General features: G+C 34.7%; 1 protein-coding gene across 1 annotated transcript in view; it reads right to left on the minus strand.

Moving 5' to 3' along the window:
- Positions 1-912: 912 nt before the first annotated feature.
- The window catches only part of LOC106158289 (GPI-anchor transamidase component PIGT), a 42,432-nt gene continuing 20,787 nt past the window's right edge, over positions 913-22,557 (minus strand). Inside the window, exons 5-10 of the mRNA XM_013534214.2 lie at positions 22,004-22,091; positions 20,951-21,045; positions 18,335-18,536; positions 17,108-17,263; positions 12,793-13,045; positions 913-4,817 (exon numbers count right to left, since the gene is read on the minus strand). Coding sequence (XP_013389668.1) covers positions 4,514-4,817; positions 12,793-13,045; positions 17,108-17,263; positions 18,335-18,536; positions 20,951-21,045; positions 22,004-22,091 — 1,098 coding nt within the window. The 3' untranslated portion in view covers positions 913-4,513. The remainder of the gene's footprint in view (positions 4,818-12,792; positions 13,046-17,107; positions 17,264-18,334; positions 18,537-20,950; positions 21,046-22,003; positions 22,092-22,557) is intronic.

The following is a 22,557-nucleotide window of genomic DNA, read 5'->3' on the forward strand; positions in this document are numbered from 1 at the left end:
ATTGCCACACTTAGACTGGGAGCCAACACCCTTTGTTACCTGAAAGCACAACTCTTTATTGAAGAACTGCTGCACAGTGGGTGCACTGTTGGCTCTACATGCCCTTTCATGTCTTGAAAAATGCTGCTTAAATCAGTCCTGACAGCACACTTTTCACTGGCTCCTAAAGCAAATCTTTACATAGCTCTAGGAAGGAATTGGCAGTAAAACAGTAAATAACAACTAGAGGATCAGAGAGGCCATACTACCTCCGGGTACAGTACCAGCAGCTGGAATAACACATTTGTATGGAAATCACAACAAAGGCAGCAAAGCTGTCAAATGTACAGACAAGCAGAAAATAAAGATGCTGAAAATAGGTGATTTTTTTAAATATTGATGCAATAATAAATAATGCTTATAACAGCACACTCAATCAACACTAAAATTTAATTATGAACTGGTAACATGGTCAATAAGATTACAGTTTCAGGACTGTGAGAGTTCAAATTCACATAATGAAAATCCCTATATGTGAAAAATGATGACATTGCATAAAATAATACTACACAATGTTTAAAGACATTTACAAACTGTATCTGGCAGAGAACTTCACCAATGGGAGCTTACAGGGAAATCTCAACACATGTGTTGTATGCAATCTCATTTAATTTAAATAATATTCATAAGTAACACAGAAAGTTATATTTTTGCAGGTAAAATAATGAATTTGGAAAAAATGTATTGTATTTGTATATATTGTATACATATGGATTTATTATTACCATTATTTAAATGTTATTATTTGCTGAAGGGCACAAAAACATGTTTTTTAATGGAAGAGGGGGTGTTTGACACAGTAACTTATTGTGAGGTAGTAACCTAGCAAGTTTTAGGTCTTAATGTTAAAAAAAATAATAATAAAGGCCTTGCTGAGTGTGGGCTGAAATTTCTTTAAATGTGCTGGTGTTACTGTACAATGGTGCGATTAATTACAATAAACAGACTTCTTTTAAATTAAACCTCAGCAATTAAAGATATACTTGAATATAAAAACCTTTATAATTCTACAATGTTGTGCAAGAACTTACATATTTTTCAAATAATTTCTTGAGCACCGTGCAGCTACATAAGCAGCTAATAAGTCTTTAAGATATATAGTTTGTAAAACTCTACACATGGATTTGTGTTATATATTTACCAATATGAAATATGAAGTCAACTAATATTTTTGAGTTACTAAACGCACTTTAACACACCTGAGAATTTAACTGCATCCAGTCTAACAATACAGAGCACAAGTAACTGCACGATCATTACATACACTAGTGGGCTAGATTTGGTCTTAAAGTGCAATTTAAGTTCACAAGTGATCTTACACAATCTTAATCATTACAGCAGTAGTCTTAAAATGGACTGAAGCTGCTTTTAAGGTCAAAAATGATCTAACATTGACTTAAGTGGCCAAGCAGTTTCCTCCCCTCACAATAGAGGACACCTCTGCTCACAATAGGAGAATGTGTAAGGGGAGACGACTTAATTGGCTGTCAGACTAGAAATGGTCTTACTCATGTTTTAAGATCACGTAAGACTATATATAAATACACGCATTTATCCAACTTCTCTAACCCTTCTATCAATATTAACATCGATTTAAAAAACCTACGACATATTTTTTTACTGAAACAATGCATGGGAATCCTCTATAAAATCTGCAAGCTTCGCATGGAAATCCATTGTTTATATCTACAGGTAGCAGTGCACAAGATCAATTCTGATGGAATATTACATAATGATTAACAGTATAATTACCACCAATTTTTAATAATCTACTATAAATAACATGGACACTTAAAAAATTTGATTACCATTGGGCTTTATGCCCATGGGATTTTGAAGTCCTATATTGAAAATGTCAATATGTGAAAAAATGAAAATTTCACAAAAATGCACAACTTCCAGAAAAGAAGCCAATTAGACTGCTTTACCAGCTCAGACTGTATTTTAGTCCTATGTTACTTTCTGTAAGTTTGAGAATCATAAGCAATGAATCTTCATTGTCATCATGACAAGTGTCCAAAATAACCCATTTCTTCAATTTTGATGCAACATTACATGTACATAATGCTTACATGTAACAGCATAACTACCATCAATCTTCAATAATAAAATATCAGTATCATGGATATTTAGAAAATGTGTTTAGCAAGGCTTCAAGCCCATGGAGGTTCAAAGTCACAAATGAAAATGCTAATAATGTCTAAGATAGAGTTTTCTTTAATTTTGATGCAATATCGCATAATATTTAACAGCATAATCATCCCAGAACTTTAATCATGCACTGCAGGTAACATGGATATTTAGAAAATGTGATTAGTAAAGGTCTTCTGGCCCATGGATCTTCAAGTCACACTTTGAAAATACCAAAATGTAAACAAGAGATAACTGTACTGAAATACAGTTTCTTTCCACTTTCAACACTTTTTACATAAAATAATCATTTTACTGTCATTTTTATATGATCAACAAGGAAAACTGTTGAGATAGGATAAATATCAACAGAACAATTTCAAAAGTCCAACTTTCAGCCCAACTTCCAGTTGGACTTTGTCCATGCATATCCTGCAGATCATAGGCCCTTCAATGCCCAGAATTTGAACTTCCTTGCTCTAATGGTCTGAAAGGTGTAAGGAGAAATTAATATGTGAAAAGAATTAAAGGGATAATAACTGCTCGTTTTGGCCAAAAAATGAATTTTCCTGGAGTAAACAACAATTTTCCCATACTTACCAGTGGTTAATGAATTCATTTCAACATTCAAAGCTAGTTGCTGTTTTTTTTTTTCTAAAAAGTTTGTTATAATTTCTTAAGAGATTATTACAGAGTATAGCCATCTATGGAGGTCACGTGGTGCGATGACAAGCTCAGATATCAGAATAATAGCTATAACTGTTGTTTTTGTGGTAAAACAGAATATAAATAATTATATTTCTATGAGTTGTTTACAATGTTTTTATTGTGAAATATATAGATCTCATATGAAGAGTTATTATCCATTTAAGTATTGACCATACCCCATGAACAACCCAGCCCCCAGGCACACTGAAATTCTGAAGTGCCCATGATGATAGGTCCATAAATCTCAATAGTTTCAACTTCCAATTTCAAATGGTTTGGGGGGGGGGGGGTATTTTAGTTTTTACAATGTCAGAAGAATGAAGAATCAACCACCCCCAGTAAAGACCAACCTCCTGTTGCACTACAATTAACGCTGAAGTCCCCACACACATCCCTGATGATAGGTCTATCATTCTCCAAAGTTTCAACTTTCTAACTCTAATGGTATTGGAGAAGATAGCAGAAATTATTAATGCACTGAGACACGGACGCATGGACAAGCAGGATAACACAATTATAATGAACTTTCATATGGCAACCCATAGATCAAGAATATGATGTGTAGTAGATCTAAGTCTGCTGTTAAGTTAACAAACTCCAGTGTGTTCCATACATGTTGCAAACTGGCATCTAAACATCTAAGTCCACAGAATTTTGAGTAACCTTTGCACCTTCCTTCATTGTACTTCAAAAAGGTATGTAGGGTCCAAGCTCAGTTAGTCAATATTTTTGGTATTTAAAATAGGAATTTTCTCTAAAAAGTAAGAAAAAATTAGGAACTTGATGCTCTGCACAATACAAAATTACCAATTATCATTTTTATATCATCAACTAACAAAATTGCCAAGTTGATTTTGCTGATGGCAAAGTCTGTGGGCCAGTACAAGTAGGAAGTGCCACATTTCTGTGTATGTATTTTTGTGAATTTTAACATTTTAAGAACATATTTTCATTATATTTAGTCAAATCTAGCAGTACATGCAGCACAACACTTTCCCATTTATATAATTAATTTATTATTCTTGTCATATTTGTTCTGTTTTACTTTGTAAGAGACTGTATTTCTTTATATTTCTTTTTATTTCAGTTTTTACCATACTTTGTTCATACTTAGTGTTCTGTTTACACTGTGAACTCCAAAATGTAAACAAATGTGACAAACTTCCCAGCATTACTTGCTACTTATGATATTATATGCTGAAACACATAAACACATGTAAGGCAGGTGTTTTTAACTACCTGTTTCCCAAACAATATTTATTTTCATCATATGTCAGAGGGGGGGGGGGATGAAAAATTATTATCCAAAAAAATTACTTTTTGCCACTATTAAAAAAACATTTAAGACAATGTTAAAACACCCCCACATTTGTTATTGCCTCCTAAAACCAAGGTGGAAGAGAAAAAGACCAACAACAGTTATCACGATCACCAAAAGTCCACCAGTGTCTAGGAACTGATAAATACAATCTTACATACTGTTACAGTCTTCAGGCTTATGATTTTGTCCAAAGTTTTAGCTTGAAAAATCATAGATGCTTCATATTCTTTTATCCCTTACAATGTTGTACAATTTTGCTGCTTCTACCTGGTACCATTACCATTTTTAGCAACCATTAAAATAAAAATTATCCCATCAGCTCTTTTTCTCTTCTATGCTGTCTGATTTTTCTTCTTTGTGTACTTTGGCATCTGTTTCTTTCTTTTTCCTCTTGAGCTTGTCCTTAATATTTGACAGAAACCCCTTGTTCTTGGTTGGATCCACCTCTATAAACTGACGCGTAGTTAAATTATGCACTGAACCAAAACCTATGGCCACAACAGTACATGCCAAGCAGATCACATTGTATGGCATGCTGAAGTCGGGTGTTGGCAGGGAAACTAATAAAGTCTCTGTGTGAATCCGTAATAAAAACTCTGATGAAATGTCATCATTCAAGCTGAAAAAGTATAAATCATAATCAATTAAATATGTATTATATTACAATCCAACCTTCTCAGAGTAAATTTAATGGGATTTGGTACATTATGAATTTTACCTTACTATCTGCTGTAGCTGTAATAAATTAAAATTATCATTATAAGAGAGAAAAAAAATAAAAAAAAAACAAAAACATATCAGCAAACTTGCCAATTTGAGCAGATGGCATGACAGCATCATTTTGGGGGTTAAAACTGTACTATCACTTAAAAAGATGTCTTTCACCTGAACAATCATCTGCACTGCTTTGATGCCAATTTAATCACAAGAATTCCAACCCAGTGCCAGGGTAAGTTCTTGAAAGGCTTCTGATTTGATCAGAAAAGATGTAAAAACTAGGGGATCAGAGAGGCAATACTGACTTCGGGTTTGTACCACCAGCTGAAGTCAGCATACTTCTAAGGACAACAAAACAAGGCAGCAAAGCTGTCAAATGTACAGACCAAAGGCAGAAAATAAAGATGCAGAAAACCGGTAATTTTGTCAATTTTGATAATATATAATAAATAATGCTTATAACAGCACAGTCAATCAACACTAAATTTAGTCATGTACAACAGGTAACATGGTCAATAAGATTACGGTTTCAGGACCATGAGAGTTCAAATTCACATAATGAAAATCCCAATACGTGGAAAATGATGACATTGCATAAAATAATATTACATGATGTTTTAAGACAGAAACACCAATACTATTGCTTATGTGGAAATACAGAAAATGTAGAGCTTCAGATGGATGGGAGTTAAAAGTCGCATCTTGATAATGTTTGAAAAATCAAAAAAAAAAAAAAAAAAAAGAAATAGAAAACATAACAAAAAATATTCCAATTAAGCTGCTATTCAAACTTCTAACCTAGCTGTATTAACATGATATGGATAACCCCATTGAGTTCGAGGATAAGGCACCATTCAAAGCTGACATTAAATTGCAAAAGGGGCTAACTCTATATTTTGTAAAGCAAGGCCAGTACCAGGGGCAGATCCAGAGATATTTTCTGACAGTCTTCCAAATGATCTTTGTTAATTCGTCCTCAATATTTGACCGTCTTCCGACAGAAAATATTAGATACCCGTCAATGTAAACTAAAAAATCTGACTGTCTTCCGGAAGACCCAGAAGATGGCCTAAATCCGCCCCTGAGTACACTATGCACTCAGACAAGTGGAAGAAGAGATAGATAGATTGGAAGCCCAGGGAGTGATACGAAAAGTAGAGCAGAGTGAGTGGGCCTCACCCATTGTTTGGGTACCCAATAAAAATGGAGCAATTAGAATATGTGGGGATTTCAAAGTGTCTGTAAATCAAGTATTGATAGAGAAAACATACCCATTACCAGAAATTGAAGACATGTTTGCCAACATGGGAACAGGGACAGTATTTTCAAAGACAGACTTATCTATTGCATACCAGCAAATGGAGCTAACAGCGATGGCTGCTTAAGGAAGACTAAAAGTTACTCCAGACCAACCTTACATTTTAAGGACTCCTCAGCTGAAAATAAAAGAAATTTTTAAGCAAAGGCAGATTCTAGAAATGACCGATTCCTTTGCTAAGGATGATTGTTAAGTGATTCCTTTCAAGTGAGATAAAGAAAGGTCTTGGAATACAAATTTCGTATAAGGTCAACTTTAAGTCTCCCTTAAAGCTAAAGGGAGATTCTGGAATACGGGCCAAAGAATCATAAGCAACATGGTTTACCCTTAATGGTCATCCTGGCAGCAGTGTCCAAATGGGGTTTTCTTCCACTTTTATGCAATATTACATAATGCTTAACAGCATAATGACCATCAATTTTTAATAATAAAATAAAAGTATCATGGATATTCAGAAAATGTGACTAGCAAAGGTCTTCAAGCCCATGGAGGGTCAAAGTCACACCTTGAAAATGCCAATTTGTGAAAAATCAAATTTTCACAAAAATGTGCAACTTCCTGAAAAATCAACCAATCAGACTTGTTTACCACCTTAAGCTGCACTTAAGTCCTATGTTTCTTTCCTGTAAGTTTGAGAAGAGTTACTGACATGGTTTTCCTTTAATGGTCACTTTGGTGGCAGTGTCCAAAATAGGGTTTTCTTCAATTTTGATGCATTATTACATAATGCTGAATAGCATAGTCACACAATCATTATTAATGCACTGCAGGTAACATGGATATTTAGAAAATGTGACTAGCAAAGGTCTCTAAGTCAATGAAATTTCTAAGTCACACCTTGAAAATGCCAATATGTACACCAGAGATAACTGTGCTAAAATGAAATTCTTTCCATTTTCAACACTTGTTTACATAAAACAAAATAATCAATTTACTGTCATTTTTATATGCTCAACTAAGAAAATTGCTGAGATGGGAAAAATATCAATAGAACAATTTTAAATGTCCAATTTAATCCATTCTGAGATTCTAAACATACTGAAAGCTTGATTCTGAAGAACTGCAATGATATGAGTTTATTTCCATTTTTGACACTTGATTACACAATATAAGATTACAGGTTTACCATCAATTTTACATAATCACCTAACAATATTGCTTAGAAGCAGAAAATATCAAAAGAACACTTCTACATATCAAAACTAGAGGATCAGAGAGGCGATACCGCCTCCGAATATTGTATTACGAGCTGGAGTAAACGCAATCGTATAGACCCCCACACACACAAAAAAGGGACACCAAAACCAGTCTTGTGCTTGACAAGCTGTAAAAAATGCAATCAACAAGAATTCTCAAAATATGCAAAAAATATATATAACTAAAAATGGTACAATCAAAGTTCAGTTCATAGTAAGGTAGGTCAAAGATCAATTTCAAGGTCACAGTAAATTTCCAGTATATGACTTCCTATTCAAGTTCAATAGCAACTATGGACCTATCTCTGCCAGTTTTGGAGATAAAAGGGCACCAAAATTTGCAAAGTTCAATTCATGATGAAAAGTAGGTCAAAGGTCAATTTCAAGGTCACATTTAGATTGCCAGTATATGACTTCCTATTCAAGTTCAATAGTAACTATGGACCTATCTCTGCTAGTATTGGAGATAAAAGGGAACAAAATTTGCCAAGTTGAGTTCATGGTTAAAAGTAGGTCAAAGGTCAATTTTAAGGTCATAGTAAATTACCTCGTATGACTTTCTATTCAAATTCAATAGTAACTATGGGCGTATCTCTGCCAGTTTTGAAAATAAAAGCATTAAAAAGTTGCAAAGTTCAGTTTATGGTGTAAAGAAGGCCAAAGGTCAATTTCAAGGTCACATTTAGATTGCCAGTATATGACTTCCTATTCAAGTTCAATAGTAACCATGGACCTATCTCTGCCAGTTTTGGAGATAAAAGGGAACCAAAATTTGCAAAGTTCAGTTCATGGTTAAAAGTAGGTCAAAGGTCAATTTTAAGGTCACAGTAAATTGCCTCTAATGACTTTTTATTCAAATTCAATAGTAACTATGGGCGTATCTCTGCCAATTTTGAAAATAAAAGCATTAAAAAGTTGCAAAGTTCAGTTTATGGTGTAAAGAAGGTCAAAGGTCAATTTCAAGGTCACATTTAGATTGCCAGTATATGACTTCCTATTCAACTTTAATAGTAACTATGGACCTATCTCTGCCAGTTTCGGAGATATAAGGGACTAAATGTTATAATTTTGGAGTTACATTAATGTGCCATAAATTTTGTACAGAAAAAATTAATTAAAATAAAGAAAAGGTCATTTTGGTCAAAATTCTTGAAATGGGAGGTGCTCTGAAGTTCCAGATGTTTAAATTTGATGAAATAATGTCATTTTTGACCACAAGTTGTCTGCCTCGCCAAGCCTTATGTTTTATTTTTCCGGGGTTCAAAATTTATTATCCATTACCGTACTGCACATTTTGCTTTCACCACCAATATGTACTTTTTGATACAGCGTAACTTGTAAACCATATAGAATACAAAAAAACGGACACCACTTCTAGTGTTGGGCTTTACATGCTCTACAAAATGCAAAAAAGAATGGGTCTCTAGGATTAACGGTTCCCGAATTAGAGACAATTTTCAGTTTCGGTATCTTATGGCCGCTACTCCTGTGAAAATGCACCGATTGACCCCAAATTCACGGAGATGAAAGATGACCCAAAGGGTAACACTTTCCAATAATATTATTGGTTAAGTCTGTGTGGTGTCTGAATAACAGCGCAATTTTTTTTTCATAAAAAAAATTGTTTTTTTGAATATTTTGGCCCGTTTGACCTTGAAATAAAGGTCAAAGGTCAAATCCAAGGGCATATTTGAAATCTACACATACGACTTTTGGAAACCCGTCTGTAGAAATTTTTCCCATGATTCCTTCTGTAGGGTAGATAATTAGCATTTAATTTTGCCATTTTTGGACAAGGGTGCATTGCAATGAGTGCCACACCTGACCCCAATACCGACAAAGCCCAAATTTTATATGGAACGAGTTGAGATTATAGGTGACCTAAATCCAAGAGATGGGTATGGAGGCCCTTACCGTCTAGGAGGAGAAGCAGTAACGGTAACATGGCGGCGGAGCCGGCGGAACGGACAGGACGGGACTAAAACCATGCGTACCGCCAGCGCCAATGCTGGTGGTACAATTAGTTCAGCTAGAGGATAATAGAGGCGATACCGCCTCCAAGTATTGTACCACCAGCTGGGGCAAGCACATCTGCGGGAAAAAAAAGGGACACCGCCTCCAGTGTTGTACTTGACAAGCTTTACAAAAAGCAGTTAAAGAGTTCTCTTTTTTTTTTTTTTTTTCTTCTGAAAACTACAATTTATAACAAAATCATTGGGAAAAGTAAAAGGTAAAATCCAAGTTTGTGAAGTGCAGTTTATGGCATGAAGGAGGTCAAATTCAAGGTCACAGGAAGACTGTCAATATATGAGTTCCTATTCAAGTTCAGTAGTATCAATGGGCATATCTGTGCCAATTTTAGAGATATAAGGGACAGAAAATTTGCAAAGATCAGTTCACTGTGAAAAGTAGGCCAAAGTTCAATTTCAAGGTAATAGTTAGATTGGCAGTATAAGACTTCCCATTCAAGTTCAATATTAACTTTGGCCGTATCTCTGCCAGTTTTGGAGATATAAGGGACAGAAATCTTACTAAAGAAAAGTAGGTCAAAGGTCAATTTGAAGGTCACAGTTAAATTGCCAGTATATGACTTCCTATTTAACTTCAATAGTTACTAAGAGCAGTTTGGGAGATATAAGGAACTAAAATGTGGCAATTTTGGAGTTACAGTAATGTGCTATAAATTTCGTACAGAAGAAATTAATTGAAATAAAGAAAAGGTCATTTTGGTTAAAATTTATGAAATGGGAGATGCTTAGGAATTCCAGATGTTCCAATTTTAGGAAATAATGTCATTTTTGACCAGAAGATATCTGTCTCGCTGTGCCTTATGTTATCTTTTCCAGATGTTCGAAATTTTTATAACTCTATGAAAAACAAAAAAAAATGTACACCAGTGTTGGCTTGACATGCTCTATCAAATGCAAAAACACAAGATGTCTCTAGGACTTACAATTACAACTACAATTGCAACTACAGCGATGACAGATGCAGGTAACATCTATTTGTACAGACACATCTGTCTCTGTACATAAAAAACCACCTACAATGCTGTGCTTGACAAGCTCTACAAAATGCAGTTGAAAATTACAATTTATAACAAATTCATGGGGAAAAATAAAAGGTCAAATCCAAATTTGTAAAGCAGGGCTCGACATTAATGCTCAGGGCCACTGAAAACAAATCTGGGGCCAGTGAATCACATGTGTTTGGCCTTGAATTAAAGGTCAAAGGTCAAATCCAAAGGCATATTTGAAATCTCCACATGTGACTTTCGGTCATCCATCTATAGAAATTTTTCCCATAATTCCCTCAATATGGGAGATTTTTAGCCTTTAATTTTGCAAATCTTGGACAAGGGTACATTGCCACAAGTGCCACACCTAGACCTGTACACCAACAAAGCCCTAAATTCACTTGGAACGAGTTGAAATTATATGTGACCTAAATCCAACAGATAGATACCCAGGCTCTTGTAGTCTAGGAGGAGAAGTGGTAACGGTGACATGGTGGTGGAGCCAGCATATGATACGGATACGGTGGACGAGACGCTGGTGGTACAATAATGCCTTTTTCAATGGAACATTTTTGCTTCTAAACAAATACTTATCACATAATAATGGCACCAGATTGTAATTCAACCCCTATTTACCAAATTTAATGATAACATGTTACTTGTTTACAGTGTTAAGCAGAAAACTGATTATAATCTCACACTAATTTACAAAGCAGAAAAAGTGATGATTAACTCTTCACCACTTGAATAGCAACAAAAAAGGAGTTTGTGCTATAAATAGTTTATTTCATTGTACTAAGATGAGCATTCCACATAAAGGAAACTGGAAAAAGGCCTTTTTGTCAAATGTAGGCTTTTTTAATGAAGCCAACCCCTTAATAAAAGACTGGATACTGTAATTACTCAATCTTTTCAAAGGAAGAAAACTGTGAACTTTACAGTTACTGTACTTTTTTTGTCATAATTTCTAAGGCTTCATTCACATGCAATGTCTATTTTCTAAATTCTATTTTCTATTCGCGCTATCTTATGATCACGGTCTGTGCCCTGAATATCCCGCGGCGTAATTACTGGCAGCACGAGCCAGTTACTATAAGCAAACGAAGTGTGAACGAAGCCTAAGACTGTGAACGAAGCCTAAGACTGCATTGCCATAGATTTAGATCGATCCATCTGGATCGACCTAACTCCCTGGGGGTTCACGCTAAATTGCTGTCAGCTCAAGAGGCTTAAATGTCTGTCATGCCTACCGAATCAGCTAGGGTAAAGATAATTACCCCCTAACAGCTTTACTAGGCGTGACAGATATTTACACCAGCGAAGTTGACAGCAATATAGTGAGACTCCCCAGAGGGATAGATCGATCTAAATATCCGTGGGAATGCAGTCTAAGAATAGAAGATTCTTACTGAGTGATAGAAACAAAATTAAAAAGTAGGCAACTCTATTGTTCTATCCTATACGGTAAAAGCACCACAAAGAGAAGTTTGGGGTAGTAAAATGACATTTTATGGCGACAACAATCTCCAGAGCTTATTGATGCACATTCCGCACATGAAATATAATTTTTATGATATTAAAATTATACATATTGATTTATTTTGTCCATTGAAAAGATCAGTAATTACTGTAAAAGAAAACTTGAAAACTTCTTTTATATTATACTCGTATACTTCATTTCTCAGGCAAATTATGTCATGTCTCAAAAAAAAAAAAAAAAAAAACTTAACAAATATGTAAGTAGCCTGGGGCCGGTTTCACGAAGCTGTCTTTAGTTAGTGATCGGTTGCTAGAATCTTGCTAGTTATAAGTGCCATTTCACGAAGCTATCTCTAGTTATCTCGTTCGTTATTGTGCATTGTTACCATGGATATTTATCAACTGGTCAGGCAACTCGCAAACTCTAGAGTTTCATCATAATTATGCGTAAAGAATGAAAGAGAAAGGTTGCTTAGTTAACGTTTTCTGTTGTTTGTATGCAATATGATATGGCGGCTGCCTCTCTTGCCATCCGTGCCGCCAGAGGGCAACGGAGTATATGATGTTTTCATCAGAGGCAAAATCCATTAGAATCCATCAGTCTGAGAATAAATGAACAATGATGAAAATTATAATAGGTTTCATCTGTCAGTGATAAGACAAACAGTGGAGAGGTAGTGGAGATCCTTTACGACGACATCACAGCAGACATTCGTGTGCGGTTCATGTGCGGTTAAAATGTTAGAGAGTTAGGACATTTATGGCACTTTCTTGAGAAGTATTCTCGTTAGCGAGATAGTTCTGTCGTTATTTATACTAACTGATGACTGCTTCGTGAAACAGGCCCCAGGTGTGAAGATTGACGTACCTGAGGAGTGATATCAGCTTATCACTGTGCTGTGGGAGGGCAGTGTACTGACCAGCATGGCTTAGGACAGTACTGACCACTGCAGAGGTCACATAAAAGCCATGGTTAGCATCAGGTGGGTACTCTGTCCACTTTAGAAATGTCCTGTCAAAGTCTATGCTGACCTTAGTGGTGGTGTTAGCAGGAAGCTTTAGAATAACTTCCATTAGACATGGTTGCTGTCGGTCCTTGGCTTGGACATAATGGATATGCACTAAAACATGACAATGATAGAAATCTACAATGACTTTGTACATCAACAACTTCAACTTTAAACTCTTTCAGTTGAGACAAATTTTTGAAATTATAATGACAAATAGCTGGCAATATTAATCTTGCATGTGACAAGCACCATTAGAGTAACTGAAACCTCTCTATTCTCATTTAATTCTCAAGGAACCTTTCTGATTGAATATTCTCTTATCTTGCACTTCTCATCTTTCCCTCATTTCATCTTCCCCTTCTCATCTACCTGACCTATACAGAAATCTGAAGAATTTTTTGCACCATTCACTGCTCTGGCTAAACAACCAATGCCACATTTGCATCAACAGTGAAAAGTCTTGATGCCTTGCATATGGGAATACTTAATAAACAGGCCTAGTAAACTTTCATCTCAGTCAAAAGCTATCTATCACAGGCTTTATAGTAGAAGCCTTGGTTCACACAAACCTGCTTACTTATACATATATCAAAGCTTGGACATAATAACGAAAGGACGTGAAACGAGGAGCAAGATCAAAGGATAATCGGCTTAGTGCGAGCTCTTCATGAAACCATGTGCGTTCGGACCTCCCGTACAGGTAGCGAGCATATCGCAGTTGTCGATGACTTTTTGTGACAATTGGGCAGGTAGTTCGCGATAACGTGAGGCAATCCTTCCGGTGGATGAGACAATCAACTTATAGAGATTAATTATAAGTACAATTTGTTCTATCAATTTGGAAGCTATGTGAGAATTTGATATGTTTGTTCATGGAGAAATTCAAAACGTGGTATGTGGTAAAGGCAATCTTGTTTGTTGCCATAAAATGAGCATTCAAAATTGTATAATTGTAGTGCAGCGTACTTGTTTTTAGCTAAGATCCAATAGGAAAATATTTCTAGTGTCGAATTTTTCTCTCTGTGTGAGAAATGAGCCTGCAATGCGGGAATAATGAAACCTTCAATCGTGTCTTGAATTAAAATGATGCAGTTTCTCTCCGATTTCTTAGGTTGCTGACATTTCTTTTAGACCGGTATTTTTTATTCACCTTTTAAATAAAGATGACATAAACACTGCTGTATACTTTGCTTAAATTAGTGCGATTTGCTAAAATATGCGTGATTTTTAGGATGATAATTAATATTTTCTACTCTCAATACAGGCTCTCGTTGCAATATGGCACCACACATGCATTTGTGACACACAAAAACGCACCCGTAATGCCTTTTAATGTCCCTTTATCATAGTTGACATCCACACTTTTGTGAACTGTATATATATATGTTCATTTTACCGGCTAACGTCTTCTTGAATTTGGGGTTGCTCGTTAATATTGTTTTACCCTCAATATCGGTTCTCATTGCAATATGGCAAAACACATGGATTTGTGACAAACAAAAAAGTGCCCGGAGTGCTTTTAATAACCTTTTTATCAAAGTTGACATCAACACTACAGTGAACTGTATATATACTGTATATATATGTTCATTTTACCGGCTATTGTCTGCTTGAATTTGGGGATGTTAATTGATAATTTCATTACCCTCAATATCAGCTGTCGTTGGAAAATGGCACCACACATGAATCGGCCGATATATTGCTTTAAAACCACTTATACATCAGCTCAACATAGATCAATACAATCTTTGAAATGATAACAAGTATAGACAAATGCCAGAACCTGTTTTAATGAGGTTACAAGAAAAAGATACTGAAAACTCGAAACAAATTTCCACGTGTTGACGCAAGCTTATGTGCGCGCAACTGCAAGATGGCGGCAATGCTTTATCATAGCAACCACGAGGGACCGTGAGAAATTATGTTATCCATGTTATCAACAAAAGAAAATCACTGAGGCACAGAACATGCTACCTTGATAATAAGCTGTTCAGGCTCCCATGGAGCTATCAAAACAGCTTATCTGAGACAATGGGCGAATGTTTACCCGAATGCACATAGCTTCAAAGGAAGAAGCCGTGTTTCATGTCCTTTCGTAATTATGTCCAAGACAAGAGGGATAACAACTGTTCGTATGAGATTCATATTAAACAATAAAACATTGTAAACAACTCAAAGAAATATAATAAACTCTATTGGATATTGGAATTATTCTGAAATCTGCGCTTGCCATCAGACCAGACATGAAATTTCAAAGATAGCTATACATGTACTTCCGTAATAATTTCTGTAGCATATTGTAACCCTTAATTACTATCTTCTAGATACAGAAAATAATTTTTTTCCTGCATCTAATTATTCAATAATGCATCAATAAAAAAAATGAAAATATAAAATATAAGCATTTTTACTTCTCATTGCAATGTTTAACCACAAGCAACTCAAAGGTTAAAGGGATAATAACTCTTCATTTAATGAATCCATTTTTACATTCAAAGTTAGTCCCTGGTTTTTCTTTTCTAAAAAGTTTTTTTTTTTTATATCATCTCTTAAGAGATCATAACAGATGGAGGTCACATGGTCTAAAGACAAGCTCAGATATCAGAATAATAGCTTTAACTGTCGTTTTTTGTGGTAAAACAGAATATATTACATTTCTTTGAGTTGTTCACAATGTTTTTATTGTGAAATATAGATCTCATACGAAGAGTTATTATCCCTTTAAATTGTCAATTTAACACCTTTCAACTTGGAGGTGAGATAACAAGTGTATGAGACACTTTCAGTTTTTACCTCAAAATTGCAATTACGACTTCACCCATCATGCCTTTCTACCGAACAAAGTGACTCAGTAAATTTAAAGTAAAGCAAAAAGACGGTTTGGCAGTTATGGGTCAATCATCACCAAAATTGTGTGAAAAAAAAATAGATAAAAAATAATTTAAAAATAATTACTGTACATGTAAACTGATCATGCTGTTTTTTGAAAGCAACCTGCTTCTTTGCCAAACAAAGCTACATAGTGTGGGGCCAACGTCACCAAAATTATGCAAAAAAAAAATAAAAATAAATTAATTAATTAAAAAAAAGCAATAAATACTGGAAATGTAAACCATTCATACAGATTTTCGAAAGCAACATGCTGCTTTACCAAACAAAGCCACTTAGTAAATTTAATTTAAAACAAAAATACGGTTTGGCTGTTATGGGGTGAACTTCACCAAAATAGTGCAAAAAGAAAAAAAAACAGAATAATTACCTAAATGTAAACTATCATGCTGATTTTTGAAAGCAACCTGCTTCTTTGCCAAACAATGCCAGTCAGTAAATTTAAAGTAAAACAAAAATATGATTTGGAAGTTATGGGGCAAGCATCACCAAAATTGTGCAAAAAATAAATAAATAAATAAATAAATAAATAAATAAATAAATAATAATAATAATAATAATAATAATTACCATAAATATGAATGAATCATGCCGATTTTCGAAAGCAACCTGCTTCTTTACGAAACAAAGCAACTCAGCATATTTAAAGTAAAACGAAAATATGGCTTGGGATGAATGTCATGCGTCGGACAGCGACAACAATGTTGACAACATGGACAGACAGAATTATCAGAATATATATAGGCACTTACAGTGTCTGTATTTTCAAGCTTCTCATTGTCAAAGACAGAAGTAAAGGGGGGATGGAACATGTAAACTTGTGCCAGCAAGTAATCAATTTGATGGACAGTAAATTGTCTAAAAGTATGCTCAGATGGTATGAATGAAGCATTGTACTATAGTGGGAGTACCATATATTTGAGCATTGTTTATGAGGATGGTGGTGTGACATCTGCTCATGGTTTAACAAGCAATGATCTAAGAAAACATGATGCAAATCAGTTACCTTAAACAAAATTGACTTTAATCTGTCGAATTTTAAGATCAATGTGTCAGTTATCTGAGGTATAAATCAATGTATAATCAATGTTGGATTTCCTTAAATTCAAGTGCACATGCTTCTATGGTTTGTCTTTTGCCAGTATCTTGGAGTTTTTTAAACTGACTTTATGGGAACAGGTGTTAAGATATTGCCTGATGCCACAAGAATTGTCAGATATAACATGTTATTTAGTCTCTAAGAAAAGGATAATTCTATTTTAGTTACCACATCATTTAACTCACATGGGTTTTCCTGCATTCCATCTATCTCCACTTTGAGTGTGTGGAAATACATTTTAATGAACCATGGGACCATCTCCATGTAGATGACAGTGAGATTCTCCTTAGGGTCAGTGTTGAACAACATAGTTACAATGCCACCATTTTCTTGGCCAAAACCTGGAGTGTTATACAAAAATAAATTAATATTACATCTGACACATTCCAACACATACAAAAATGCTGTAAATGTTTCTAGTTCATAAACTGAGTCTTTTGGATTAACCAAGCTATTTTAAAATTGCTTAACAGACCAAGGACTTGCAAACTATAATACAACAAGGAAGCATTCTTGCTGCAAGACATAATAAAGAGTCCTAGATACTTTTGTAAATTCAATGCTGCTATTTACAGTAATGCCTCAATCTTTTCAATGAGCAAAAATTATCAAAATTTCAGATACAACGTTTTAAAATCACAAAAATTATATTTTTATAGCATTTGGAGTGCTTTTAATGCACAAAATAGAACTATAAGATAGTCTGCTTTGAAATTTTGTTGCAACAACTCTAATGCTCTAATTTAAAGAAATTATGAAAAAATACATTATCTGTAAAATTCACAATTTTTTTCCCCACTGAAAGGGTCAAGGCATTACCATAACGTGAGAACTGCGATCCAGTACACACAATCCTTTTTTCTAGTTTCTAAAATGTATTTATGGATTTGGAAGAAGTGTACCAGCTATAACTAACATTAATTAATTACATTCATATACTGGAAAAAGCAATAAAAAAAATATATATATATATATATATATATATATATATATATATATATATATATATATATATATTTTTTTTTTTTTAACAACATAAGGACAACAGTTGAAAAAATAGCATGCCTTCCATGGTGCATTTTGTTTACAATAAATTATCTATTTATCTGTGTATCTAGCTATCTATTTGTTGTTTTATTATAATACAACTATGATATGAGGGAACTGGGAATATTTAGGTGGGGGTGCAAGAATGGGGAATCCCCCATACTCTCATGCTCTCAGTATACATGTATGCTGTACTCCCATAGGGTTAACCATCACAGAGTTAAGTCGATCCGTGTAGTCTGATGGTGTCTTTATGTGAATGGGGCCTTAAACATGTCATTTACACCTTCCTGGCGTATGCTTAATATAACATTTATACAGTAATCCACTGCTGAGCATGACTACAGAAAGTGACAACTACAAACCTGTAATAAATCTGTGAGCATGAAGTTGCGGTGGTTGTGGTTGTTTGTATATAACATTCCTGTTGTACTTTGCTGCCAGATTTAGTCCACTGGGAGGTCTTTTCTTGGCATCATAAATGGCGAATTTTCTTTTGTCTCCACCTCTGGTGGCAGTCTCCACCCTGTCAGGTGGAGGACTGAGATGAAAGTGGTAAGCGAGAGTCTGGAACAATTTCAACATGATTACCAAAATCTATTCATTACTTCACATGTGCAAGGAGGCTTAGTGACCTCACTTGAAACTAGGGGATCAGAGAAGATACTGCCTCCAGGTTTTTTATGCCACCAGTGGTAGTATATTCCAGTTCAATGAATATCATGGGCAAATTTCTTCTAGGTTAAGAAATGTAAAGTCTAGTATTTTTAAAAGTGCATTTTACGACAGAATTGTCACCAAAATTGTGCAAATAAATAAATAAAACAGAAAGAACTGATCATGCTGATTCTTTAAAGAAACCTGCCTCTTTACCAAACAAAGTCACTCAGTAAATTTAAAGTAAAACAAAAAGAGAAGTTTGGTGTAGTCAAACGACATTTTATGGCGTCAACAATCTCCAGAGCTTATTTATGCACATGCGCATTTCACACATGCTCAATTCTCCCATAGAGGGGTAATCTCAAATGAAATTCATATTGCTATTTATATCAAGGGAGCGTCACTACCTAACCCCATTATGCACTTGATTCATTCTATTAGCGTGCATAATACCATTAATCGAACAACCAATATTCTTTGTTCCCTTCTTTCTTGTTGTGAATGGGATTATGGAAGTTTGTGGTGCACTGAGATGGAGGAGTTATAAATACAGTTTGGCAGTTGTGTCTGACAGCAACATCTACAGCGACGACACAGACCGATGGATTGATCAGAATATATATAGACACTTACAGTGTGAGTGTCTGTCTATAAAAATTGTTACACTTGACAAGATTTTCAAAATGCAGGTCTTTACTTTTTACAGTTCAAAAATTACAAAGAGTTTGCAGTTTCATAATCTAATGAATGCTTCTCCAAATGCACCAACTGACTCCAAACCCAAGTGTAACTTCTCAACATAATATAAAAGTTAAGGTCTATGCAGTATCTGAAAATACGTACAAATAATTTTACACAAAAAATTCAGATGTTTACAAAATATCTGCCTGTTTCACCTTGAAGTGTAGGGCAAAGGTCAAATCTAGTGGCACATATGATTTCTAAATTTGACTTCCTATTAATGAATAGTGTCTGTGCTGGTTGTACAATAATATATAAAAGTGATAAAGTGTAAGATTTCTAAAACCAATTCTTGTTGAAGTTATCTGAGGACAAAAAAACATCTGACCCACTTGATTGCTTGTTGCATAATCCCGATAGGGGTCTATAAAGGGATAAGATGGTAAGCTTTTTGGTGGGACGCCAAATATGGCCGACACACTTGAATACTTCCCCATGGGGAATCTGTTCGGTGTCTAGCAGTGGATTAGATGGCATATTTGACCCACGGACTACTTAGTCCATTGTTCTGAATGCAGCCTTTGAAGTTTGGTTGACATTTTAATACTCTGGAACACTGGAGCAGTAAAAGTAAAGCATCTCAGCAGTAAAGTATCTGAGTGCAGGGGCAGGTCAAGCAACAATTCATGGGTAGCTGAAAATACTCCTTTTTTTCTTTCAAGATAAATTCCATTTGGCAGGAAAATCCTTGATAGGACATCTGCAGACCACCAGTAGTCACAGAATTGAAGTGGATATCTTGTATAGGAAATGCTGTTCTAGGGAAGAAGTTATGTCCAATACCTATAGCTCAAACTTTTTTGCAGATGTCATTACCTCTGCCAAGGAGATTGTTTTTGGTTCTGTTTGTCTGTTAGAAACATACCAAAAAACAAACAAATATACTGACAGTCAATGAAAATGCATAAAAAAAACTTGCTAGTATTTTTTTTTTACCGGGAATCAATTCCAACCATATAAATGAGTACAAATGCAGTTGTTTGGTCATAAGATAGTGGGCTGACCACTCGGATGTTTAAAATTTCCGCTTCAGTGATTTTGTGATCAGCTGTTACAAAATCATGTGTTTTTCCTGTCTCGTGATTGGTGTGAATTAATCAGGTTCAATATATGGTGATTAATTAAGCCTATTTAGGGTAGTCACCAAATCCAGTATGACACATGACAAAAAAGCTCAGTAATGTCACATCTGACACTGAAAGAGTGACTGCGGGCCCTGGGGATGCTGGAGGATGGGCGGAACCAAAGAGATCTGATCACGTGACATTGCATTTTAATGATCTTTTCTGACCTTTATTTCACCTTGTGTGACTGAATAATGGGTCATATTTCACACGAAAATGGTTATTTTCTTAATGTGCCAAAGGAACTTAGAATATTATTTGATAAATAAATGATGAGTTTTCATTGACTGTCAGTATAGATTTTGAGGTCATTAAGTCAGTCAGAAGAATCAAGTCAGTTAAGTCAGAAGTTGTTAGGTCAGTCAGAAAATTTTTACCAATGTTTTGAGACATGGGTCCCACTTTATAGTCTTAATGATTAAATGAAAATAACATGAAATTAAATGAACAGGTTACCTTATTGCCAGTTATATCCACTAAAATGTGGCTTGCTTCTGCAACAGGACAGGAATTAGTTAAGAAACGACCAAACAGCGACTTGAATGACCAGTCTGGAAAGGAAAAATGAAATGAGAGCCACAACCAAAGCAGCTTATTTACCATTTTGATGAGATATTGCATGTGATTTTTTTCTCTCATAATTATGACAATTTTTAACAAGGCAGCAAAGCTGTCAAATGTACAGACAGCTAGAAAGGAAAATATCCAATCTAGCTGGTTTGCAAATTTGAGCTGTATGTCAATCATCTTGTAAGTTACAAAATAATAAGTAACACAGCTTTCCTTTTAGAGCATTTGTAGTGGCAGAAAACAAAATATTTTGGTCAATTTTGATGCAATGCCACATAATGCTTAACAGCTTATAATAACCATCAATTTTAGATTATGCAATGCTGATACATAAATATCTAGAAAATGTGACTAGCAAAAGTCTTCAAGGCCATGGATAGTCAAAGTCACATCTTAAAAATGCCAATATTTATGCTATCTCACCTCAAAATAGAAAGGAGTTATATTACTAAGTTATTCAAATAAAAATGTTTAATGAAATTGAATTACATACCCATAGATTAAATTTTTACCAGAGGCCTGTGTCATCATAGAAAAATCATTACAGTTTTGTTTTAGTAAAATGTTGGACCAAAGGATATAGAAACACTTCTCATACCAAACTGATACACATTGCACTTATATGTCTATTCATAACTGTTATCTTTTTAAAATATGATGGGCAGTATACTTTATTTAAACTATATCTTTAATATTTATTTTCAAGGTTGAATCAAATTTCATATCAATACTATATCTTAATATTATATGTGCATTCAATATATGTTTTATATATTGCAAAGAGTACAATAACTCCTTAATATCATTATTATATCAATCAGTGAGTTGGAATCTCCAAAAGTCAATAAAAAATTCAACTCTTATAAAAAACTGAAGCTGCAAAATTGGCAATGAATATATTTCTGCTTTTTTAAAAATGCTCAGGAGTAGACCCAGTACCTTGCTTGCCACCCTGTCGTACTGGTGGTTCATAGACAACAGCTAAACTCTGGACCAGCTCTACCCCTGTGGTATCACACTCTGCATCCTAAAACACATTGAAAACAAAATACATCAAAGGGCACTAAAAGGATTCTTGTGAGTTGATTGGGGGAAAGGGGGAGCTCTTGAAATTTTTACTTAACTTTTTGTGACAAGTTAGGATGGCTTTCCACATCAAATAGCATTCTTAACAGTATGTCATCTACAAATTACTGTAAAATTTCTAAACACCTCCGTGTAAATAATTTTAGTAAAATTACTCAATAATCAATAAATGCAATCAAGAAGAATGAGTTATTTTTATGAAGTTATGATTTTAAGGATATTACAACCCTTTATTATCATCCAGATACCAAAAATGAGGTTTTCCCTGCATCTAATTATTCAACTAGAGGATCAGAGAGGCAATACCACCCCTGGGTATTGTACCACCAGCCAGAGTAAGCTCATTTGTATGGAAAAAAAAAAAGGACACCACCTCCAGGGTTGTGCTTGACAACCTCTACAAAATG

The sequence above is a fragment of the Lingula anatina genome, chromosome 4, assembly GCF_051362555.1.
Source record: "Lingula anatina isolate TDL-2025a chromosome 4, LinAna3.0, whole genome shotgun sequence".
NCBI classification, from domain to species: Eukaryota; Metazoa; Brachiopoda; class Lingulata; order Lingulida; family Lingulidae; genus Lingula; species Lingula anatina.